Source organism: Nicotiana sylvestris, chromosome 9 (genome assembly GCF_000393655.2).
Source record: "Nicotiana sylvestris chromosome 9, ASM39365v2, whole genome shotgun sequence".
NCBI classification, from domain to species: Eukaryota; Viridiplantae; Streptophyta; class Magnoliopsida; order Solanales; family Solanaceae; genus Nicotiana; species Nicotiana sylvestris.
The window spans coordinates 88,678,720-88,702,214 of NC_091065.1; the positions used below are offsets into that span (position 1 = coordinate 88,678,720).

The window sequence follows — 23,495 nt, forward strand, 5'->3', positions numbered from 1 at the left end:
GGAAGGTTAAATTACATCAGCAGGTTTATTGCTCAGCTCACAACAACCTGTGAGCCAATTTTCAAATTGTTAAAAAAGGATGCTGCGGTCAAATGGACCGATGAGTGTCAAGAAGCGTTCGATAAAATAAAAGGGTACTTGTCAAACCCACCCGTGTTGGTCCCGCCAGAGCCAGGAAGACCTTTGATTCTTTACTTGACGGTTTTGGAAAATTCATTTGGTTGTGTATTGGGGCAACATGACCTCACTGGCAGAAAAGAACAGGCCATCTACTACCTTAGCAAGAAGTTCACAGCTTATGAGGTTAAGTATACTCATCTGGAAAAGACATGTTGCGCCCTAACATGGGTAGCTCAAAAATTGAAACACTATTTGTCATCCTACACTACTTACCTCATTTCTCGGTTGGATCCATTGAAATACATTTTTCAAAAGCCTATGCCAACGGGAAGACTTGCAAAGTGGCAGATATTGCTCACAGAATTTGACATCATCTATGTGACTCGAACTGCAATGAAGGCTCAAGCACTGGCCGATCATTTAGCCGAAAACCCGGTCGATAAGGAATATGAGCCGTTGAAAACTTATTTTCCTGATGAAGAAACAATGCATATCGACGAGGTGGAGCGAATTGAAAAGCCTGGCTGGAAACTTTTCTTTGATGGAGCCGCTAACATGAAAGGAGTCGGGATAGGAGCTGTAATCATTTCTGAAACAGGGCATCACTATCCTGTTACGGCTCAATTGCGATTTTATTGCACCAATAATATGGCTGAATATGAAGCTTGCATTTTGGGGTTAAGGCTAGCCGCAGACATGGGTATCCGAGAAATCTTAGTCATGGGAGATTCGGATCTTTTGGTACATCAAATTCAAGGAGAATGGGAAACCCGAGACTTGAAGCTCATACCATACCGACAATGTCTACATGATCTTTGTCAGCGGTTTCAATCAGTGGAATTCCAACATATTCCAAGAATCCATAATGAGGTTGCCGATGCATTGGCTACCCTGGCATCAATGTTGCACCATCCGGACAAAGCTTATGTAGATCCAATACATATTCAAGTCCACGATCAGCACGCTTATTGCAATATGGTTGAAGAAGAATTTGATGGTGAACCATGGTTCCACGACATCAAGGAGTATATCAGGATGGGGATATATCCCGCACAAGCCACAGGAGATCAAAAGAGGACCATTAGGCGATTGGCAAATGGATTCTTCTTAAGCGGAGGAGTTTTGTATAAAAGAACACCAGATCTTGGATTATTAAGATGCATAGATGCCAGACAAGCTACAGCTGTCATGTCTGAAGTACATTCAGGAGTTTGCGGACCCCACATGAGTGGATATGTGTTGGCAAAGAAAATCCTCCGAGCTGGTTACTATTGGCTTACCATGGAGCGAGATTGTATCAGTTTTGTGCGCAAGTGTCATCAATGCCAAATACACGGAGATTTGATTCATTCTCCACCATCCGAGTTGCACACAATGTCGGCACCATGGCCCTTCGTTGCCTGGGGCATGGATGTGATTGGACCAATTGAGCCGGCAGCATCCAATGGGCACAGGTTCATTCTGGTAGCTATTGATTATTTTACCAAATGGGTTGAGGCCAAGACATTCAAATCAGTGACCAAGAAAGCTGTGGTCGATTTTGTCCACTCAAATATCATATGTCGATTCGGAATCCCGAAGGTGATCATCACAGATAACGGTGCTAATCTTAACAGCAACTTAATGAAGGAAGTATGTCAACAGTTTAAGATTACACATCGTAACTCTACCCCATATCGGCCCAAGGCGAATGGAGCAGTAGAAGCAGCCAACAAAAACATAAAGAAGATACTTCGGAAAATGGTAGAAGGTTCAAAACAATGGCATGAAAAATTACCATTTGCATTATTGGGATACCGCACTACTGTTCGCACTTCAGTAGGAGCAACTCCTTATTTGTTGGTATATGGCACTGAAGCAGTAATTCCTGCAGAAGTTGAGATTCCTTCCCTTCGGATCATCGCCGAAGCAAAGATTGATGATGATGAATGGGTCAAAACCCGTCTGGAACAGTTAAACTTGATTGATGAAAAACGATTGGCCGCAGTATGTCATGGTCAATTATATCAAAGAAGAATAGAAAGAGCATACAACAAAAAGGTGCGTCCCCGGAAGTTTGAAGTAGGTCAGCATGTGCTGAAACGTATTCTTCCACATCAGGTCGAGGCAAAAGGCAAATTTGCCCCGAATTGGCAAGGACCATTCATTGTGACCAGAGTATTATCGAATGGTGCACTATGTTTAAAAGATATTGAAGGCAAATGCATAGATATGGCGATCAATTCTGACGCGGTAAAGAGATATTATGCATAAAATTTTTGAATGTTTGTATTTAGCATTATTTCGAAGATTGGAATGACAAAGGCAATTTATTCTGCTATCCAAACACTATACCCTTTGTTTCCCCCCTTTGAGCCATACTTGTTTCTTTCCTACCCCCTCTTGGAAGCAATGAAAAAAAAATATCACTATTATTTAGTGAACTACGTTTGACCTGATTCCTCAAAGAAGGATACGTAGGCGCCTCACGGCTCGGTCATAGGGTGCATAATATACATAATATGCACGAAAAGAAACATCAAGCGACCCAATCAAGAAACTGGGGCAAGAATTGTATTGGAAATAAGAAAAAGATTCCAAGAGTTGTAATTTTAAACCCATACCAGAACTGTTTAGCTTTTAATACCTTTTCCATTTCTAACCCCATACCAGAAAGACCTTTCGACCAATCTTAGAAAAATGCTGAGTCAAGCAAAATGAAGATGGTTCATAACACTCTGGTACAAACAAGAAAAGAAAGTAAAAATGAGAGAGTCTTATAGGTGAAAACCCACACGGGCACCATAAGGCGACGGAAGTTGAGAGAAAAGTAAAATGAGAGAGTCTTATTGGTGAAAACCTTCGTAGGCACCATAAGGCGAAAAGGAAGTGAGAAATGAACAAATGAGGAAGCTTTATCGATGAAAACTCTTTGAGATATTGAAAGTCCAACAGGCCTGTGAAATGAAAAATGAAGTTGGATTACGGAAATTTTTGGGGAAAACAAAAATGAGACAATTGAAAGGAGATTGATTAAAAGATTGGGTTGATTAATCCGAAATGCATACCCTGATCATTGGTTCCGGTAACTCCAATCAGATAAGTTTTTATTCTTTCTCCAACAGTCATCCAAACTTGGATTTTTCTTTTCATTCTATAATTATCGAAATCAGCGTGTTTCGTCACTAATAATCTTACTTTTCTAAAAGCTTTGAGATAAGTTTTATTCCAAACAAATAAAAAGGAATGTCAAGGTATACTACCAAGATTCAAGGTTATATGATACGGCCATGAAAGGTGGGAGATAAAAAATATGGGTATAAGAAAGGTGAAATCAAAAGTGGATCAGCAAAGTCAGAAGGGACATATGATTACAGTTAAAAAGGTTTTGAAGGAAAACATACAGAGGGGAATCCTATAGCCAAAGATCAATTACAAAGACAAAACAGTCTTTTTCAACCATTCCAAGGCAATAAAAGAGAGACGAAGAGAAACCTCACCATCGGCAAGAATACCCCAGTTAACCACCCTGCTTTAAACTAACAAAGTTTACTTTGATTTAAAACAGGGGCAAATGCAATATTTGTGTCAGGAAATACCTGGTAAAGAAAAAGAAGTCAGGCGTCCACCTGGAGAATAAGGATGAAGAATTAAAGAAGTCAGGCGTCCACCTGGAGAATGAGGATAAGAATAGAAGAAGTCAGGCGTCCACCTGGAGAATGAGGACAAAGAAAAGAAGAAGTCAGGCGTCCACCTGGAGAATGAGGATGAAGAATTGAAGAAGTCAGGCGTCCACCTAGAGAATGAGGATGAAGAATTAAAGAAGTCAGGCGTCCACCTGGAGAATGAGGATGAGAATTAAAGAAGTCAGGCGTCCACCTAGAGAATGAGGATGAGAAAAAGAAGTCAGGTGTCCACCTGGAGAATGAGGATGAAGAATTGAAGAAGTCAGGCGTCCACCTAGAGAATGAGGATGAAGAATTAAAGAAGTCAGGCGTCCACCTGGAGAATGAGGATGAGAATTAAAGAAGTCAGGCGTCCACCTGGAGAATGAGGATGAGAAAAAGAAGTCAGGCGTCCACCTGGAGAATGAGGATGAAGAATTAAAGAAGTCAGGCGTCCACCTGGAGAATGAGGATGAGAATTAAAGAAGTCAGGCGTCTACCTGGAGAATGAGGATGAGAATTAAAGAAGTCAGGCGTCCACCTGGAGAATGAGGATGAGAATTAAAGAAGTCAGGCGTTAACCTGGAGAATGAGGATGAGAAAAAGAAGAAGTCAGGCGTCCACCTGGAGAATGAGGATGAGAATTAAAGAAGTCAGGCGTCCACCTGGAGAATGAGGATAAGAATAAAAGAAGTCAGGCGTCCACCTGGAGAACGAGGATGAAGAAGTTAAAAAGAAGTCAGGCGTCCACCTGGAGAATGAGGATAAGAATAAAAGAAGTCAGGCGTCCACCTGGAGAACGAGGATGAAGAAGTTAAAAAGAAGTCAGGCGTCCAGCTGGAGAATGAGGATGAAGAAAGAAAAGAAGCAGTCACGGCACCCACCTGAAGAACGAGGGAATGCAATTGAAGTGTTGAAATCAAAAGCTCGCTCATATGATAAAGGAGCACATTTAGAATCAATAAAACAGAGGAGCCCAACAAAATCCCCAGCAAGAAACAACAAGGGTTCCAAAAGAAAATACGGGACACAATGAAAAGGAATACGGAATAAGCCAAATGCCCAAGAGTCACCAAGATATCAAGACAACAAGAAACGCAAGGGCATGATCTAGATAAGATTTTTATAATTCCTGTACCATAATCTAGTTTAGTTTTTTTATTACCTTTGAAGTAAGGTGTAATAAGGAGGTCAGCAAGCAGTAAAAACAGCACGAAGCAGCAGTAACATCGCAGTCCCATGGTAGTCCCAGCTACCCAAAACTTCCCGAACTACATTGACCTGATTCCTTTATAGCCAAGGATATGTAGGAAACCTTTGAAGCAGAGGTTCGGTCAAATCTTTCAAGAAATGCTTCTCACAGAGTATTTGAACGGGCAAAAATTACTCGTATCCGCTCACTTTATCTTTGCACGAAAACTCTTCGAGTTTCCGCACAAAGAGGGGCAGCTGTGAGCACGTGATTTTTGCTTGCACGAAAACTACTCCAAAATAAATCAAAAAAATAAAATAAATTTCTTTTACTGTGTAATTTTTGAATTTGCGTGGTGTTAAATATTTGTGTTATGTCCGTAAATGTTTACTTTGTCATAATAAAATGAAAAATAAAATAAAATACATGTTGCATGCATATAAGATTTAATTATGCATTTAAAAGATAATTTAAATAAAATCACAAAAAATATGCAATAGTTCTATTTTTAAATATTCCACTGTGTGATTGATATTTTGTCTATGTGTTAAATAATTGTTATAGAGTAATTAATATATTTTTGTGAAGTTAAAATTGTTTTATAATTAAAATTAGAAATTTAAATTAGAAAAAATGAAAATATATATATATATATATATATACAAAATCGGACCTGGATTTAAATCCAGGCCCAAATCGAGTTAACCCCTCCCTACAGCCCAATCCAAACAGCCCAGGTCCGGTCCAGTCCAAAAGAGTCAAAACGGCAGCGTTTGGTCGTGGTTCATCATGGACCGTTCGATCAAATCCAATCAACGGATGAGATCTCATCACCCTAACCCACAATCCTTACCCAATCCAACACCCGGTTCAACCCGTTCCCCCAAACTTAAGCCAAACGACGTCGTTTGGTTAAGTGAATAAATCCTGACCACTCATCCTATTAGATCTGACGGTCAGCATCAACACACCCCGTCCCTATATAAGCCCATAATCCTTACCCCGGCCCCCTAACTAAACCCCCCCTCTCCACTGTTCATCATCACCTTCCTCAGACCCCCCTAACCCTAGCCGCCCTTATTCCCCACCGCCTGAAACCCGGCGGCATCAACGCCGCCGGTCACCACCTTAACACCCCAGAACCCCGTGAACACCCTCTATCCGAATATTTTATCCGCTTGGCTCGAATCTTCCTGAAGGTTCTCGAATCTTCATTTGAATATTCGAGCCAAACTTAGATCTAAACCAAATAGCCCCTAGTTAACACCATAGCACCCCCTAGCATGCCTCGTTATGGATCCGGTGTTTGTTTGGCTCGAATCACTTCAGAGCTTCTCGAATCTTCTTTTGAAGATTCGAGCCAAACAAAAACTTACCCAGATCTGTTCCAAAGTGACACCAAATAACCCCTAGGCTCCCCTCACCCTTGTGTCGTATTTGGTTTCCCTCGAATCTAACCAGAAATGATTAGGTCCCAAATCGAACCTTCAGGAACCCTAGAAATACCAAACTTCTGGATTTTTGTCCAAATTGATTAAAAGATTGAGGTTTAATCGACCTTAGTCGAAGTATTTTCAGTGGAAAATACTTCGACTAAGGTCTGTTTGATTTCAAACAAAGTCCGAATCCAAGTTGAGTCCAAGTCGGAATATATTTGAAGGGTCAGAGGTATTTTTTTTATTTTGTGTATTCTACGTGTATTATATGTTTGTTTCATTAGTCTGTTTAATTTTTCATAATTTTCTAGTCAATTCTGTGATTCTGCCTTATACCCGTCTATTTGATCCAAATTATACCATTGTTTCTGCCAGTATGATTATTTACAATGTGTGTAATCGACTCGATTAAGTTCGTCGATTAGTTATATTATGAATTCTCGTTTATGATAATACTGATTGAAAACAATCTGTTTCTATAGACTGTTTGTTGACAAATGTTGTAGATAATCAGTTTAATTAATACTCGTTTGTAAATCAATAAGTCTGTCAGAATAAATGTTGTATGTATATTGTTTCCTGAACATTAAGTTTCAGGGCATTGTCAGTATATTGACAATGCTCCTGATTGTTTGATTTTAGTTCAAAAGTGGAAGTTCAGTTTGAATTATTGTACTGAATTCTGTGTGATGTTGTTGTGATGTTAGGTTTAAACTCAAGTTCACAAGTATTGATTAGATACCATTGTGTTAGAAAAAGTCCATTCTCAGTTAATATTCAGTCCAGAACTTAAGAGAATTGGTATTAGCTGTTTTAATTCAGGTTGATAGTTAGGTTTGAACAGATTTATAATCTGTTTTGTATCAGATTCTGAATTTTAGTTTTAAAAAATGTAATTACAGTAGGATTTTCAAGGGTATTTCTGGGATAGAAACAGTAGGGTAATGAGATAATAGTAGTGGGCTGAAAGTAGAAAGTTAATGGCTATTATTTAGTGTGATAATGGGAAACAAAGGGTAATGGGCTGCTGAAAATCAGGAAAAAGATCACTTAATGGGACTTAAAGTAGTAAAAGCAGATTTTTAATGGGATTTTCTGATTTTAAAAGAAGAAAGGGGTCCGGGCAGCACTTAAAAAGGGGGGGACAGACCTGTATAAGATAGGGGGGATTGGGACTGATTTGGGGGGAGGAGTTTTCAGAGAGATTTTGAAAGAGAGATCAGTTTTCAGAGAGAGCTGGAGAGACATTTTTGAAAGAGAAAAATCTGATAGAGGCAGATTTTAAAACAGAAAGATTTTAAGAAGAAAAATCTGATTTTGAAAGGAGAAGAAATCTGATTTAGGAGCTCTTTTAGAAAAAGAAATAGAAAAGAAAGTATTCATACACACACACACACACAGTGAAGCTGAAACAGAAAAAAATAGAAAAGAAAAAGAAAAACAAATCCGAAACTTTGTTGTTCTTTTTGGAATCTGTCCGGGTCTGTGTACTGATACTATTTGGTTTTAAAATCTGAAGTTCTTTAAGAAGCTTTACTCTTGTGAATCTGGGTTTCTCGGGTCTTGTTATTGCTCAAATCTGTGGAAATACTGATATTCTGCCAGTATTTTGTTACTGCTGCTACTGCTGAAATTTACTTCTTCTACCTTCATTTCCAGGTACTTATCTTTTGAATTTTATGTTGAAAAGAGATTCAACATGACAAATCCATGAAGCCTGAATTGCAATTCTGTTTCCAATTGTCCAAGTTCATTAGTTTAAATTTCATTTTTTTGTTTCATGTTAGTTAACTAGTAGTGAATTCAATTTGATAGCTATGAGTTAATTGTCTTATTTTGAAATTCATATAAAGCTTTGTAATAATGTTAGCCATTCCGAAATCTCATTGGTATAGGTATATGTGAATTGTCAAAACAGGGAGTAAGGCATAAAAATGGGCCATTGATTACATCCCATAATACCATTAGCTAAATGTAAAGTAGAATGGAAATATTAAGAAGTTACATTAGTAGTATATCTTGTAACAAATATGATTTTGTTTAGATTAGTATAAGTTATTATATGGTATGATGACAGGTATAATCATATGAGTAAAGTGAGTTGGTATAGCTCGTCATGATGTTAAGAATATTATGAATGTTTAAGCGTACAACTATGTTGTATGTAATACAATTCGAATTGAATCAATTTGCATAATAACTCTATTCTCATCAATTTGATTATTTATCGTTATAAATAAACGGAGCAATTATAATTCTGGATCAAAAACAAGCATGTGAGAATGAGGTGATATGTATAAGAACAAATCACAACACTTTATATCAATGGTAAATAAAAGTAGAATTTGCATTAATTAAAATAAATAAAAATTGTTCAAAAATACTTCTTCCCTTCATAAATTATTTTTGTGAGTTTCATATGGCATTCATCCTTTGGTATATGTATATGTTGTATTTGTGAAGGATAGTATTAATCATGTTCTTATTTTACTTTGAATTTGAATAGTCTTGGGATGAACATAATTAATACTCGGAAATTATAGTCAACGGACAATACTTAATAAATTGTGAATTCTTTTAAGAATTTAAAGGCATCCCCTAAAATATGAATTTTACAGGAATTTCATATAAAAATGTGTAGATATAATAAACAATTTTGTGGAAAATCCATAATATTATTACAAAAATTTTACGCAATTAGGGATGCGTTCGCGTACCCTGATTATATTTTTTTTTTAAAAAAAAGCAAATTCGGATTATGCGTACGAGCAATTTCGAGCAAATATTTAAGAAAAGGATTTTTCCAAGGATGTTAAAATAATTTCATATAACCCGAGGTGTGCAGTTCATTATCTAAATAAAAAGGGTGATGATGTTCCTGATTTTATTTTTAATTTTCGAATATATATTTTTATAAAAAACTATAACATGGACAATTTTATTGTGTACACGTACGCGTGGCACAATCCCCGGTAATTATAAAAAAATATATAATACGAATATACGTACGCGTAATTCGTCCATATAATTGTAAACAATAAGTAAAAAGCAGTAGTAAAATCATGCAATAAAAAACGTATTTAGTAAAATCAAGATAATTAAGCCAATAATAAAAACAGTTAAGCGACCGTGCTAGAACCACGGAATTCGGAAATGCCTAACACCTTCTTCCGGATTAACAGAATTCCTTACTCAGGATTTCTGGTTCGCAGAATAATAAACAGAGTCATATTCTCCTCGATTCAGGGATTAAAACAGGTGACTTGGGACGCCTTAAAAATCCCAGGTGGCGACTCTGAAATAATTAAGTAAATCCCGTTTCGACTGTCCTTCAATTGGAGAAAACTCCACACGCGCCTCGCGGGGGCGAAAAAAGGAGGTGCGACAAACGCCTCCTGAAGCAGCCTCGACGTATAATCAGGATTAGCTTAAACATCCTCCTCGCGGATGATATCCGAGCCCTAGGTTAGACCTAAATTCAGCAAAAAGAGAAAGAATTAACCAATTTCCTCACACGAAAAGCAAAGGCGAGATGAGTCCAAGTTACCATGATTTTTGGCCTTCTACCCGTATTTAAGGGCCAATTCTTTCCATGTGCGGGTCTCGGGCATAGTGACGTCCAAAATTTTCTGGAACCATTGGTCCAAGTCTTCAAACCTAGGTGGTACCCGTCGAGTTGCTGAAACAGGAGAAAGAAGGAGGGCCAATAATGATATGAGATGATCTCTGATGAAAGAAAGATTAAACAAGGAACTTATGAGTGCGGTTCCATGATTCCGGAAAGCATGAAGCCGTTGCCGGAATGATATCATTGGTGGCAACTGAAATAAACCGTTCCATCTACCCATATTTGGTATCATCATCTATGCTAGATAACAGAGCATTGTTGCCACGTTTGCTGAAATTTACCATTCCACCACAAAAGATCTTGGAGGATTAGAGGTTCATCACATGAGCTAGGGATAACTCCTCTCTCGTTTCTTGGCACAGACGCCGAAGACAAGCGATCGTCCTCCGGACGGAAGGACTTACTTATGCCAAACACACCTAGTAGCGGAGACAGAACTTCACAATGACGGAGTCAAGCTCTCCACTAAGAGAAAACACCCCCAAAGTGAAGGGATACATATATAAATACTTAAAACCTTCTTGGGTAAGGTTACCCGATCCGCCAGATCAGGAGCAATAATGTCTAAATCGTGGCAATGACAATCTTCCTTCACAACAGGAATACTGGAGGACAGATGGAAGAAGAGTATCTACCAACGACCCATGTACGAGGGTTAGCAGAAGGAAATTTCTCTTCGAAGTCTTCAGTTGTGATAAGACTTCTGAGGATGATGGTGCTCACTGTAGGAGGAGCAACCTCACCGGCTTTGCCTGTATTCTTTAAGGAACTAAGGTTTTTAGAAGAAGAAACCATTCTATGTTAGAAAAGAAGGAAAAGCTTTTCTCCTATGAAGAAAATTAAAGAAAGGTTGGAGACAAAGTATGAGTTGAATAAAGAGAGTTTGAAGAATTATAAGGTGTGAATAAAGGAGTTTGATACATATAAGTGAAGAAATATGCGGCTAAAATTGTGACCATAATTAACTCGATAACCGGCAAAACTAATGTTAAATCATGAGATGACGCATGTTCGAAGAATTGAATGCGGAGAGATGTGTGTCTAATCAATCGTCAGAAAACTTTTCAGAGAGGGTCAGTGAATTTCCCCGGCTTAATGGAACCGTCTTTAGAATACCGCATCCACCCTGTTAAATACTACTAGCATAAATTGTACATCAGTCTATGTACTTTGGTATGCGATAAAATATGAAATAAATCCATATGTATTATCAATAGGTCGATAAGAATAAAGATAAAAGTGTTTTAACAATTTATGAATAAGAATGTAGAACTTTTTGCCTTAACAAAACAGTTGATCATTATTTTCTCAGCACCTAATTGTAACATTGCACCTCAATAACGTTAACGTTTGGTAGTGATGAACGAGTCTTTATCAATCGAAATCGCTGTCAAGTGTCAACTATCGCTTTTTACCGCTATTCGGTAAGATTCAAGGTTATACGGTAACTAATTACTCACAGTACTAATATTTTACTTTTACCGCCAACATAAGTACATCAACATTGACTGTTGACTAGCCTTACAATTCTGGAAAATGAAGTAATAACAAAAACAGAAACAACCAAAAAGCTTACAGGTCGCGTAGCTCACGCCACGAACGTGATATGATATCCCTACTTGGGTTCAAAAAAAGGACTCACGAGTTGCAACAACCCAAGTTCGGTGCCACAGCAACAATAGTGGATAAGCCCATTTCCGTCATTTCAAACAATTTGCGCGTCATCTCAGTAAGACGTGGCGTCCTTTCCTTTCGATAATGAAATGAACCGCAACATGCACGCGCCACGTATAATGTTGGAGCAGATAAAATCAACAAGGCCACATCATAGACCGACGTGGCAACCCCAATCCTAGTCAGCTACCCTACCACTCTATATCCCCTGTTTTTAAAATGACCCACCCAAACTCCTGATCACCACTCCACCCACAGTTTTCACCTAAAAGCTCACTCCTCTACTCTCTCTCTAGGGTTTATTATATATATCTTCGTCGGTAATATCGCCGGAAATGATTTTTCCGGCCATCGGTTTTGTTATGGAGTGTTATTGTGATGACGTCATGTCGTGTAGCCGTCGCAAAATTGGCGATTTTTAGCCCTCTCGTGTTTGTTGAACCTTAAGCAAAAGCTACAAACTTTTTAGCTTAGGAGAGTTTCCAAGTTATTCCATGCTTTTTCGACTAAGCCGCTAGAAGACTATTTTCTACTCCAAATATTGATTTTCCACTAGATAAAAAGGTAGCAGTTTTAGCTTAAACCTCTTTTGCATTAGTTCTCGCAGTTCATCAGTTTCTCGCCGAATTCTCGTGAATCATTTGAAATTTTCGTGATCGATTGTAGAGTGTGAACTTGAAATTGTAGAGTCAGAATTGTTGTTATGCCTTTTCCGATGAAGATTCAACCTGTTGATTTCAATACTGTGGAAGAACCGAGTCGATATGACTCGTTTAAGCCGGTTCAGAAGTCACGGTTCAAGCGGCTATTCGAGAGGCAATTTTCAGGACTTTTGAGATCGTCGGCGCAGCCGGATAAGCTGGTTGCCGGCGAAGAGTTGATTTGTAATAAGAAGGATGTTGCGTCCGAAGAGTTCGAGCCGAGCTCCGTTTGTTTGGCTAAAATGGTACAGACTTTCATTGAAGAAGGCGGGGCTGATAAACATCGGTGCAATCGGAACCAAAAATGCAATTGCTTTAACTGTAATGGAACTGACAGCTCAGAGGAAGAAACTGATTCACTCAGTTGCTTCGTTGAGTCGAATCATACTTGTTGCAACGATGCTTGTGAAATCCTCAAGGTATTGCATGTTCCATTAACATGTAATTTTACCTTAATTTGTTGTTAAAATTCTTCTTAGAGTTAAATTAACAGGGTCTGTTCTTTGCGTGTTTCTCAAAATAATTCCCTTTTTTGGAGTAGAGTTTGGTGCCGTGTCCTTCCGTTATTGAAAGGAACGTTTTAGCTGATATTACAAAGATCATTGAGAAAAACAAGATGGGAAAGCTAAAGGACAATTTCATCCGAAAGATAGTTGTTGATGGCCTCTTAGCTACGGGATATGATGCTTCAATCTGCGAGTCTCGTTGGGACAAAACTCCTTCCACTCCTGCCGGTAAACTCACAATTTCAACAACAAAGATGTGCTGGCTTTTTTTGCTTAAATCTGAATTGGAAACTATCAACTTCATGCTTATATTTATTGTACTGACATATAAATCTCTTTAGTTTTGTATGGTTAAAGATCTAATATATATTCCAGTAACTGTAAGATGACATAAATCTCTGTAGTTTTGTATGGTTAACGATCTACATATATTCGAGTAACTGTGCGAGTGAGAATATTAATTTTAAAGTCGTCAAATTATTGCTAAAGGTATTGCAATGCATCTGACCAAAAATAGAGCAGAATGGATGCAAAGACTTACAATGAAGTTAATTGGTTCATTGATAATATAATCGATCCTATTATTTCGACACAGAAGACACATATAATTGATCCCAATTAGTTCCAGATCAAGGCCTAATAGCAAGAAAACTTGGTCTGCAACATGGCAAGCTACAACTTGAATTTTGTTTTATATTCAGGCTGGCTTAATTGGAGAAACATGAACAGTGAGGATTCATATAGCCAATACCAACGTGTTTGGGACTGAGGCATAGTTGTGGCTATCTGCTTAGGCTGCCTTTTTTTCTTTTTTGCTATTATGGCGTTAAGAATTCAACAAAAAGTCAGAATCTTTTCTACAGGAGCATATGAATATGTTGATGTTTGCTATTATTTTTGGGTTAAGATTTCAACAGTCTGTATTTTTTTTTTGACAGTATCGTATGAATATATTGAAGTTGTGTATGAATATGTTGATGTTGTTTGCTATTTATTGGGTTAAGAGTTCAACAAAAGTTGAATATTTTCTACAGGAACGTACGAGTATGTTGATGTGGTGGCTGAAGGAGAAAGACTACTAATCGACATTGATTTCAGATCAGAATTTGAAATAGCAAGGTCGACCAGGTCCTACAAATTTCTCCTCCAATTGCTGCCTAACACTTTTGTAGGCAAAGCGGACCGCCTTCAGAAGATTGTTCATTTGCTAACAGAGGCTGCAAAGCAGAGCTTGAAGAAGAAAGGAATGCCTTTTCCTCCATGGCGTAAAGCTGAATATGTGAAAGCCAAATGGCTGTCACCTTACACCCGTATCAAACCAACTCTAATGGGGGAAACAACCGTGTCAAACTCTGCTCCTGAAACTGGCACTACTTGCAAAACCTATCAACAAGCGGTAAAAGAGGAGACTTCAGAGGATTCTGGGGGGGAGCTGAATCTGGTTTTTGGAGAGAGCAGTCCACTCTTGGAGAACGCCAAGACCGTGATCACCTATCCTCTATCTTCTTGTGATGAAGAAGAAAAGGATGTGATGGTGCAGCAAGGCAAACCACCGGAGACTAAACACAAGGATTCAAGCAATGGTGCTAAGAAGATAACTGGTTTAACTTCTCTGATTGAAGAACACACATGAAATTTTGACCTGTCCTAACCTTTTTGTCGTTTGTTGTTTCTATGTGTCGAGTTGAAAACCCCGTGTGTTTTAGTAATTGGGGCTATTTGAATCTACGGACCAACTGCCTACTGGTTTGTCTCGGCAGTCCCCCTTCAAGTTTTATAGTAAGGGTCTATGAGTCCATGCCACTAAGATTACAACTATATAGTCGATAGATCAGTAAAAGGAGCGCTGGTAAGTGTCTTGTTTGTCTGTTTGGTTCTTGGATATTTTCCAAGTGTTTTGCGTAAATGTTCATCTTAGCAAATACTTGTTAGCTTGTAGTATACTGATATAATGAAAATAAAGTCTTGGAATTATTTTGGTTTGAGCTTCTCTTTTTGTAACTTTTCATGCCTTACCAGTTGAAGGGGGCCATAGTGCTTGTAGTGTTGTGTTTTACTGTTGTGTCTTCGCTTTCTGGCTGTTTGATGTTGTAATTTCATAAAGCTGTTTGATGCTTTAATTTCAGGCTCGTTTTGGTAGGATGCATTAGATAAAATAATGATAATGCATGCATTAACTTTGTGTATTAATAATATCTTGTTTGGTAGATATTTTGAACCTATGCATTAGTTATACATTCAATTTGATATTATCATATACATAATTAATGCATAAAAAACAATGGTATTAGCAATGTAATGGGTTTAGTGCATGCATTAGCTTAGTTAAAAACAAAATTGGCCTTCAAAATTTATGCTTGATAGCATAGTTAATATATTAATGCAAATATAAAATAATTCAAATAGTGAGAAATAAAATTATATCTTTTGTAAATAAATAAATACTTAGCATATTTTCTTTTTTATAAATAAATACTTGATTCTATATTACAATATAGGTAGACAAATCAAATAATTTTTTTAAAACTTTTTCATATAAAAATATTTTTTAACATATGTTTCTTTTAAAAAGTTAGAGTGATAGACTGGTTTTGAGGGCATTTTTGTAAACAAATAATTCTATTAGAAATTGTGCAATACTTTAATACATCAAACCAAACAATGGATAAGAAATATGTCAGCATAATTAATGCAAGCATAACTAATACCAGCATTACTAATATACCCTATTCAACATTATTGTTACGCACCCTACGAAACAACCCCTCATTGTGCTGCAAACACGTTCCTAGCTCTTGTAACGAGAGAGACCAATGTTCGACCTGATTTTCATTTAAGCTGTCATTTACCTAGTCTTATGTGCACGGGGAATTCATCAATAAAATATTAGAGGAAGTGGAGAATGTAAATACATAGTTACGTTTTGCTCTCTCGAAACATTCAAAGATAAGATGACTTGGTTAGCAAAGAACTCTATTCATTCTGGTCTGGAAGAAACCAAAAGTAACAGAAGGAGTTTTGCGAAATAATGCAGGATGCACTGTATTCTTTATAAAGATGATTTCTTGTAATAAAGGGGAGCGGGGAAGAAAAAATTGATTTATAAAGTTGTGGAAGTGTCTCCTTTCAATATTGAAGGGATGATATTATTGCCCACTGATCTAGTGCGAATGAATCCAAAAGCTCATCTAGACATGGAAAATTGTACAACTGCAGAGAATATAATTATTACTGCTGGATAAAAGCTGAGGCATTGCGTAAAATGGAGGTGTGATAGGACTTTAATTTTGCCCCATACTGAGCCAAGTTACCAACTTTTTGGTGAAATTTTCCGTCTTCTTTTTGTCACAGCGTTAGGTAGAATTTCACAAGTGTTATTATTCAATTTATTATCCAGTTTACTAAGTATTATTTTATAAAAGCTTGACGGGTCATCGTTGAAAATGCCATATTGACATAAGAAGCACATTTTTGTTTGTTACAATTCCTTCCATGTAACTGAAGTGAACTCAAATTTCAGGAAAGTAATCGCATTTTCCTCTTGTTTTAGGTTAATTTCCTTAAAGAATGTTTCTGGAAAAAAGGAACAAAATTAAATTTGTCTGACACGGTGTTTGTGGATTAGTCAAAGCTCAATTGTTGTTTATGGTAGAACCAAACACCAATATATTCCAACTTTAGTTACTTGTATATTTTCTATTTGATTTGAATATTGCTGCTCCCTTTCATTCTAGCTTTTCGAATCAATTCTATCTGAATATTTATATATGTTTATCAACATTTGACTAATAATGTGGGTGTCCAATACTTAAATCTCTAATCTATCCGTTTGGTGCTTTACCACTAAAGTAAAATTCATTTGATAACTGAACTAAATCCTGTGAAATTATAATATGGGAGGCACTAAAAGGTGATTCGTCTAATAATGGGTAGCTGGGGAAAAAGTTTACTTACGCATTGCAGAGGTACTATTTTATAATTCCATCTAGATCTAGAACGTGCCACTTTTACTATATGTATAAAAGGATTATCTCATACTCAATGGTTAATTTCCTCTCAACAACTGCAGAGAATGTAATTATTACTTGTGGATCAGAGCTGCTGACTTACGTGAAAAGAAGAGAGCTAAGGGATTTCCTTTTTGGTGAATTTCCGTGTTCTTTTTGTCGCGACGTGCTGCTGCTGCGTTACTACATTTTCAGTAAAGTTGTTGTGCAACTTATTCATGAAGATGCTGTCATGTCAGAGTATTTTCAATTTGATTTTGAGCATTGTTTTATACGCGATTTTAAGGATGCGTGATGTAACTTGATACAAATTATGCAAACAGATTAATATTGAAATTAATGATAAGATAATAAATGCAAATCACATAAATTGAACAGCCTAGCCTTTAAGTTTGATCACCCTCGAGCCAAGAAATGCCTCAACTAATGTTAGAACAGAATAACAAGATAATAAAAACTAAAAATAATAGTGTATTGCTTTTTGGTGCGTATTACACTGTATTTTATAAATGATCAAACCTCCTTTTATATAGCAGGAGAATCCTACTCTTAAAACAATTCTATAAAGGGTAACCAATCTCATGATTTGCTAATTAATTGGCCTCTCCTTGGTGTCACACCTCCCCTTTCCGCACCCGCGAGGGTACAAGGGAGTTTTTCCAATTAAACGACAATCGAAACGAGATTTGTTTATTTATTTCAGAGTCGCCACTTGGGAGATTTAGGGTGTCCCAAGTCACCAATTTTAATCCCGAATCGAGGAAAAGAATGACTCCATATTACAGTCTGCGCGCCAGAAATCCGGATAAGGAATTCTGTTAACCCGGGAGAAGGTGTTAGGCATTCCCGAATTCCGTGGTTCTAGCACGGTCGCTCAACTGTTATATTCGGCTTGATTATCTGATTTTATACATATATGAACTTATGTGCAAATTTTAACTTTTGACCGCTTTCATAATTATTATTATTATTTTTTACAAGGAATTGCAACGTTGTGAAAATGTATCTCGAACCACGTTACAATCAATGTACCCGTGGTCGTCGACACACTTTGACTCCGTTGAGATTTGGATTTGGGTCACATCAATGTGCACCCGAGTTTAAGGAAATTAAATTATTAAAGGCGCGCCTAAAGCGACTAGCGTATTTATTTTGGGTAGGACCGTGGAATTTTACTAAACGGTCCATCCCGAAGTCTAAACAATTTTTAAAGCAAATATTTACTGAGGGCCCCGCAATTTTGTATTTTTATTTGGCTCATCTCATCTCATTCTTATTTTTTTTAAAAGGAATTGGCAACGTCGTGGACACGCATCTCGAACCACGTCACAATCAATGTGCCCGTGATTAGAGACACATTTCAACTCCGCTGAGATTTGGATTTGGGTCACATAAATGTGCACCCGAGTTTAAGGAGATAACGTTATTAAATACGCGCCTAAAATGACTAGCGTATCATTATTTCGGGGAGGCCGTGGAATTTTGCTAAACGGTCCATCCCGAAGTCTAAGCGATTTTAAAACAAATATTTATTGAGGGCCCCGCAAATTTTTTATTATTTTTTTTTATTTGACGAAGCTCGTCTCACTTATTTATTTATTTATTTTTAAGAGGAAAGTAACTACATTTCTATTTATTTGACTCTAAATAAAGAAAAATCTTAGTTAATTACATGCTAAAAAAAATCGTAACTTATTTAATTAATAGATTACAACAGATGCTAACGAAAATTATACTTGAACTTGTAAAAATGAAAAATTATTTCGCGCCTTATTCCATAAGCTAATATTACTAAAAATGAAATTATGTATATAAAAAAACGTACAAGATTGACTAACGTTACTTTTTATTTTTTGCGCCTTTCTTTTTATTTTTTTATTTTTTTTATTTTTGATAAAACTAAAATTCTAAATTGAGCTACAAACTAAATTGACTCCAAAAATACTAATTAAACTCCTAACAAAAATTATCATACACAATTAAACACCAATTAAAACAAAATTGCATAATTTGACATTAAATGCTAACAATGCAAAAATATCCCTATTTTTGTGACTTTCATTTTTTTGTAAAACAAACTTAATTAAATACTAAATGAAAAATGTGATATATTTTATATTTTTATTAATTAAAACAAATAAACATGCACTCATAAAAATACAAATAATTATACAAAAATACCACAAAAATAACAAAAATTGCACACAAAGAAAAATTGTTTTATTTTGATTTTTTTTGGGAGTAATTCTTTCATAGGGCAAAAATCACGTGCTTACAGCTGCCCCTCTTTGCCCGAAAACACGAAGGATTTTCGTGCAAAGATAAAGTGAGAGATTTTTGCCCATCCGAGTACTCCACGTGAATCATTTTTGAAAGATTTGACCGAACCTTTGCTCCAGATGTTTCCTACATATCCTGGGCTAAACAGGAATCAGGTCAATGTAGTTCGGGAAGTCTTGGTAGCTGGGACTACCGGGGAACTGTGGTTCTGCTGTTACTGCTGTTGTATATTGTTACCACTTCCTTACTGATCTCCTTATTACACCGTATCCAAAGAGAAAACAAGAAAATCAAAAGCTAGGCTAGCCTATGGATCACAAGATCTTATCTATTTTCAACTTGTCTTTGCTGCCTTGCTTTCTTGTCGGATTGTGTTTCTTCCGGTGCCTTTCTTCCGTGAATTTCTGGCCCTTTGCTTTTCTGAATACCAATTTTCATCATTTTGCTCGGTCCGCTGGGGACATGGCTTCCTTCATTAAGCTTTTCGGCGGTTCCTCTGGGGATACGGCTCTCTTCATCAGACTTGTTATGCTGGGCATGATTTAATGTTCACCAGCTGCTTCTTTCAAAACGCGTCCTTTCTTCCTTTTGACTCATGCGCCTGAATTTGTGCTGGGACCTCTTGTTGCAACCTTCCGCTTTCTGGTGCTGGGGATTTTTATTGTTTCCTGTTGGGGATTCCTGTTGTAACCTTCTACCTTCCGGTGGGTTGCTGATTTCAAGATCTGCAGTATAAGACTCAAAAGTATTCCTCTCGTTATACAGGTGGGCGCCTGAATGCAAAAATATGAAATGTATGCCCGCATTAGACTGGTGGGCGACCTAGAACAGAAATGAAAAGACAGAAATGTATCCCCGCATTATACTGGTGGGCGACCTAGAACAGAAATGTAAAAGACAGAAAATGTATTCCCGCATTATACTGGTGGGCGACCTAGAACAAAAATGTATTCCCGCATTATACTGGTGGGCGACCTAGAACATGAAATGAAAAGACAGAAATGTATTCCCGCATTATACTGGTGGGCGACCTAGAACAGTAATGTATTCCCGCATTATACTGGTGGGCGACCTAGAATAGAAATCAAAAGACAGAAATGTATTCCCGCATTATACTGGTGGGCGACCTAGAATAGAAATGAAGAGACAGAAAATGTATTCCTGCATTATACTGGTGGGCGACCTAGAACAGAAATGTATTCCCGCATTATACTGGTGGGCGACCTAGAACAGAAATGTATTCCCGCATTATACTGGTGGGCGACCTAGAACATAAATGTATTCCCGCATTATACTGGTGGGCGACCTAGAACAAAAATGTATTCACGCATTATACTGGTGGGCGACCTAGAACAGAAATGTATTTGTTTCCTCGTTCCTCCGAGAAAATTTTTTGACAACGACAGAAAATTTTCTGCCCCGGTTTTGGTGACCTTTCTGGCATCGCGTCCTTCTGCCATCATCAACCTTTATTTTCCTGCAGCAGACAAAGGACTTTGTTAGTTTTAATCCTAGTGTTAATTTTCCGGTTTTCTTTTCTTGCTCTGTGCCCCCACCACGACAAAGTTGCTTGCTGGGGGTGACCTGTCTGATGGGGATGGTTTTCCCCCTTTTCTGCTTTTCTCTTTACAGAATCAAACTGTAGGAGTCCGCTTCCCTCCCGAAACCACTCCTTTAGGAGTTTTATTTCCTCCCGGAATGGCAAGGCATAGAATTGCATTGCCTGGGGATATCTTGCACCGGATTGATTTTCCTTTCTTGTGGCGTCTGACCACTTCGGATTTGGGTCTGGGATTTATCAACATTCTGCGGGGAAACCTTCTCGGAACTTGGTCCACAAGTCCTTCACCCATCATTTTCCGCTCTCTTTACGTCACCCTTCTTTCTACACAATTCGTCCTTTGGTTTTGCAGCCGATGCCTTTTGTCTTATTGCCTCGGCTCTTGGTCTATCCTTTCGTATTTTGCTTTTGTACCCCTTCGGCCTCTGGTAGTAAACTTTGAAAAATCTTTTTCAAAACGAATTCTTAGCAAGAAAAATGAAAAAGATAGAAAAGGAGGAAAATCTCTCTGAACCAATACTTGGTGGAAAAAAGGAAAAGAGAAGAACTTATCTGGAAGACATGACTGGTCCTTGTGATCATGACATGCACCGTAGATTCCTAACCCAGTCTATTTGTATCAATCACTTGCCTGATGACCTTACTTGCTGGGGATAAATGGGTGTCCATTTCTTTGCGAACGCGGACCCTTTTGTAGATCTGTCTTGTCGCCTCATAGTGCCCTTCGAGGGGTTTTCACTAATGAGACTCTCTCTTTTCTCTCAGCTCCTGGCGCCTTATGGTGCCTGTGAAGGTTTTCACCGATAAGACTCTCTCGTTTTATATCTCTCATCTTTCGTCGCCTTGTGGTGCCTGCGAAGGTTTTCACCGCCAAGACTCTCTCATTTTATTTCTTCAACGGAGAATTGGAGTGCTGTCGATATGATCCTCTCTTTTGGAGATTCCTTTGGACTATCAATTCATTTCCAGTTTTATGATCCTCTTCTTTGCCGGGGATCAGTGTATTATTCTCGGCTTTATTTGCCTGACTTGGAACCTCTTGGATATTGATCGGGAGGTCTTTTGGACGTCGATGTTGGTTTTGGTGTGGGGCTAAAAGAAAGGCTATCAAAAAATGAAATAACTTTGATGGGTGATCCGCTACAACTTTTGGAATCAAACCTTTGTTGGAACTTTAAAACATAACCTCTGCCCCAGTTTTCTTGCTTGGGGGATTTTATTTTTTACACTATGTTGAGCTACGTGCGTTACGCACACTGTGCCTATTATGCACACTATGTACACTATGCACACTATGACCGAGCCGTGAGGCGCCTACGTATCCTCTTTGAGGAATCAGGTCAAACGTAGTTCCCACGGTTTTGTTTTTCTTGTGATTTTATCTTCTTCTTTTTCATTTTCTTTTACAATTTTCTTTTCCCTTTTTTTTTTCTTTTTATATTTATTATTATTTTTTATTAGTGATTCCAAAAGAGGGATATGAAAGAATAACTTAAGGCTCAAAAGGGGGAAACAAGGGTAAAAAGTGTTTGGATAGAAGAAAGAATTGCCTCCGTCATTTCATTATCCAATAAGTACCAAGTACAAACAAACGAACCAATAATTGCCATAATCAAAGAAATTACGCATAATATCTCTTGACTGCATCCGAATTGATAGCCATGTCAACACATCTTCCCTCGATATCCGTCAAACACAAAGCACCGTTGGACAATACTCTGGTCACGATATAAGGCCCTTGCCAATTTGGGGCGAACTTGCCTTTTGCCTCGACCTGATGTGGGAGGATCTTCTTCAATACCTGCTGCCCTATTTCAAACTTCCCGGGGCGTACCTTCTTATTGTATGCCCTTGCCATTCTCTTCTGATATAGCTGACCATGGCACACTGCTGCCAATCGTTTCTCGTCTATCAAGCTCAACTGTTCTAGTCGAGCTTTGACCCATTCATCATCATCAATTTTGGCTTCAGCGACAATCCGGAGGGACGGAATTTCGTCCTCCGCTGGTATTACGGCCTCAGTTCCGTACACCAACAAATAAGGAGTTGCACCTATGGAAGTCCGGACGGTAGTGCGATAACCCAACAAAGTAAAGGGTAATCTCTCGTGCCATTGTCTGGACCCTTCCACCATCTTCCGCAGTATCTTCTTGATGTTCTTATTGGATGCTTCGACCGCTCCATTCGCCTTGGGACGATATGGGGTGGAATTGCGGTGTGTAATCTTGAATTGTTGGCATACCTCTCTCATCAGGCTGCTGTTAAGATTTACACCGTTATCCGTGATGATTACTTTTGGGATCCCAAATCTGCAGATGATATGGGAGAGCACAAAATCCACCACTGCCTTTTTAGTTACCGACTTGAAGGTTTTAGCCTCAACCCATTTGGTAAAGTAGTCAATGGTTACTAGAATGAACCTATGACCGTTGGATGCTGCCGGCTCGATAGGTCCAATGACATCCATGCCCCATGCCACAAACGGTCAGGGTGCTGACATCGTATGTAACTCTGTTGGCAGAGAATGAATCAGATCTCCATGTATCTGACACTGATGGCATTTTCTCACGAAAGAGATACAGTCATGCTCCATGGTAAGCCAATAATACCCTGCTCGAAGGATCTTCCTTGCCAATACATATCCGCTCATATGCGGCCCGCAAACTCCAGCATGTACCTCTGCCATGACCGTTGTGGTTTGACTGGCGTCTATACATCTTAACAATCCCAAATCCGGGGTTCTTTT

General features: G+C 38.1%; 1 protein-coding gene across 1 annotated transcript; it reads left to right on the forward strand.

The window, feature by feature from the left end:
* Positions 1–11,939: 11,939 nt before the first annotated feature.
* On the forward strand, positions 11,940–14,886 carry LOC104215073 (uncharacterized). The gene is made up of 3 exons (XM_009764819.2): positions 11,940–12,814; positions 12,937–13,129; positions 13,936–14,886. The coding sequence occupies exons 1-3, from the start codon at positions 12,398–12,400 to the stop codon at positions 14,532–14,534; spliced, it is 1,209 nt and encodes a 402-aa protein (XP_009763121.1). The 5' UTR covers positions 11,940–12,397; the 3' UTR covers positions 14,535–14,886.
* Positions 14,887–23,495: the final 8,609 nt, after the last annotated feature.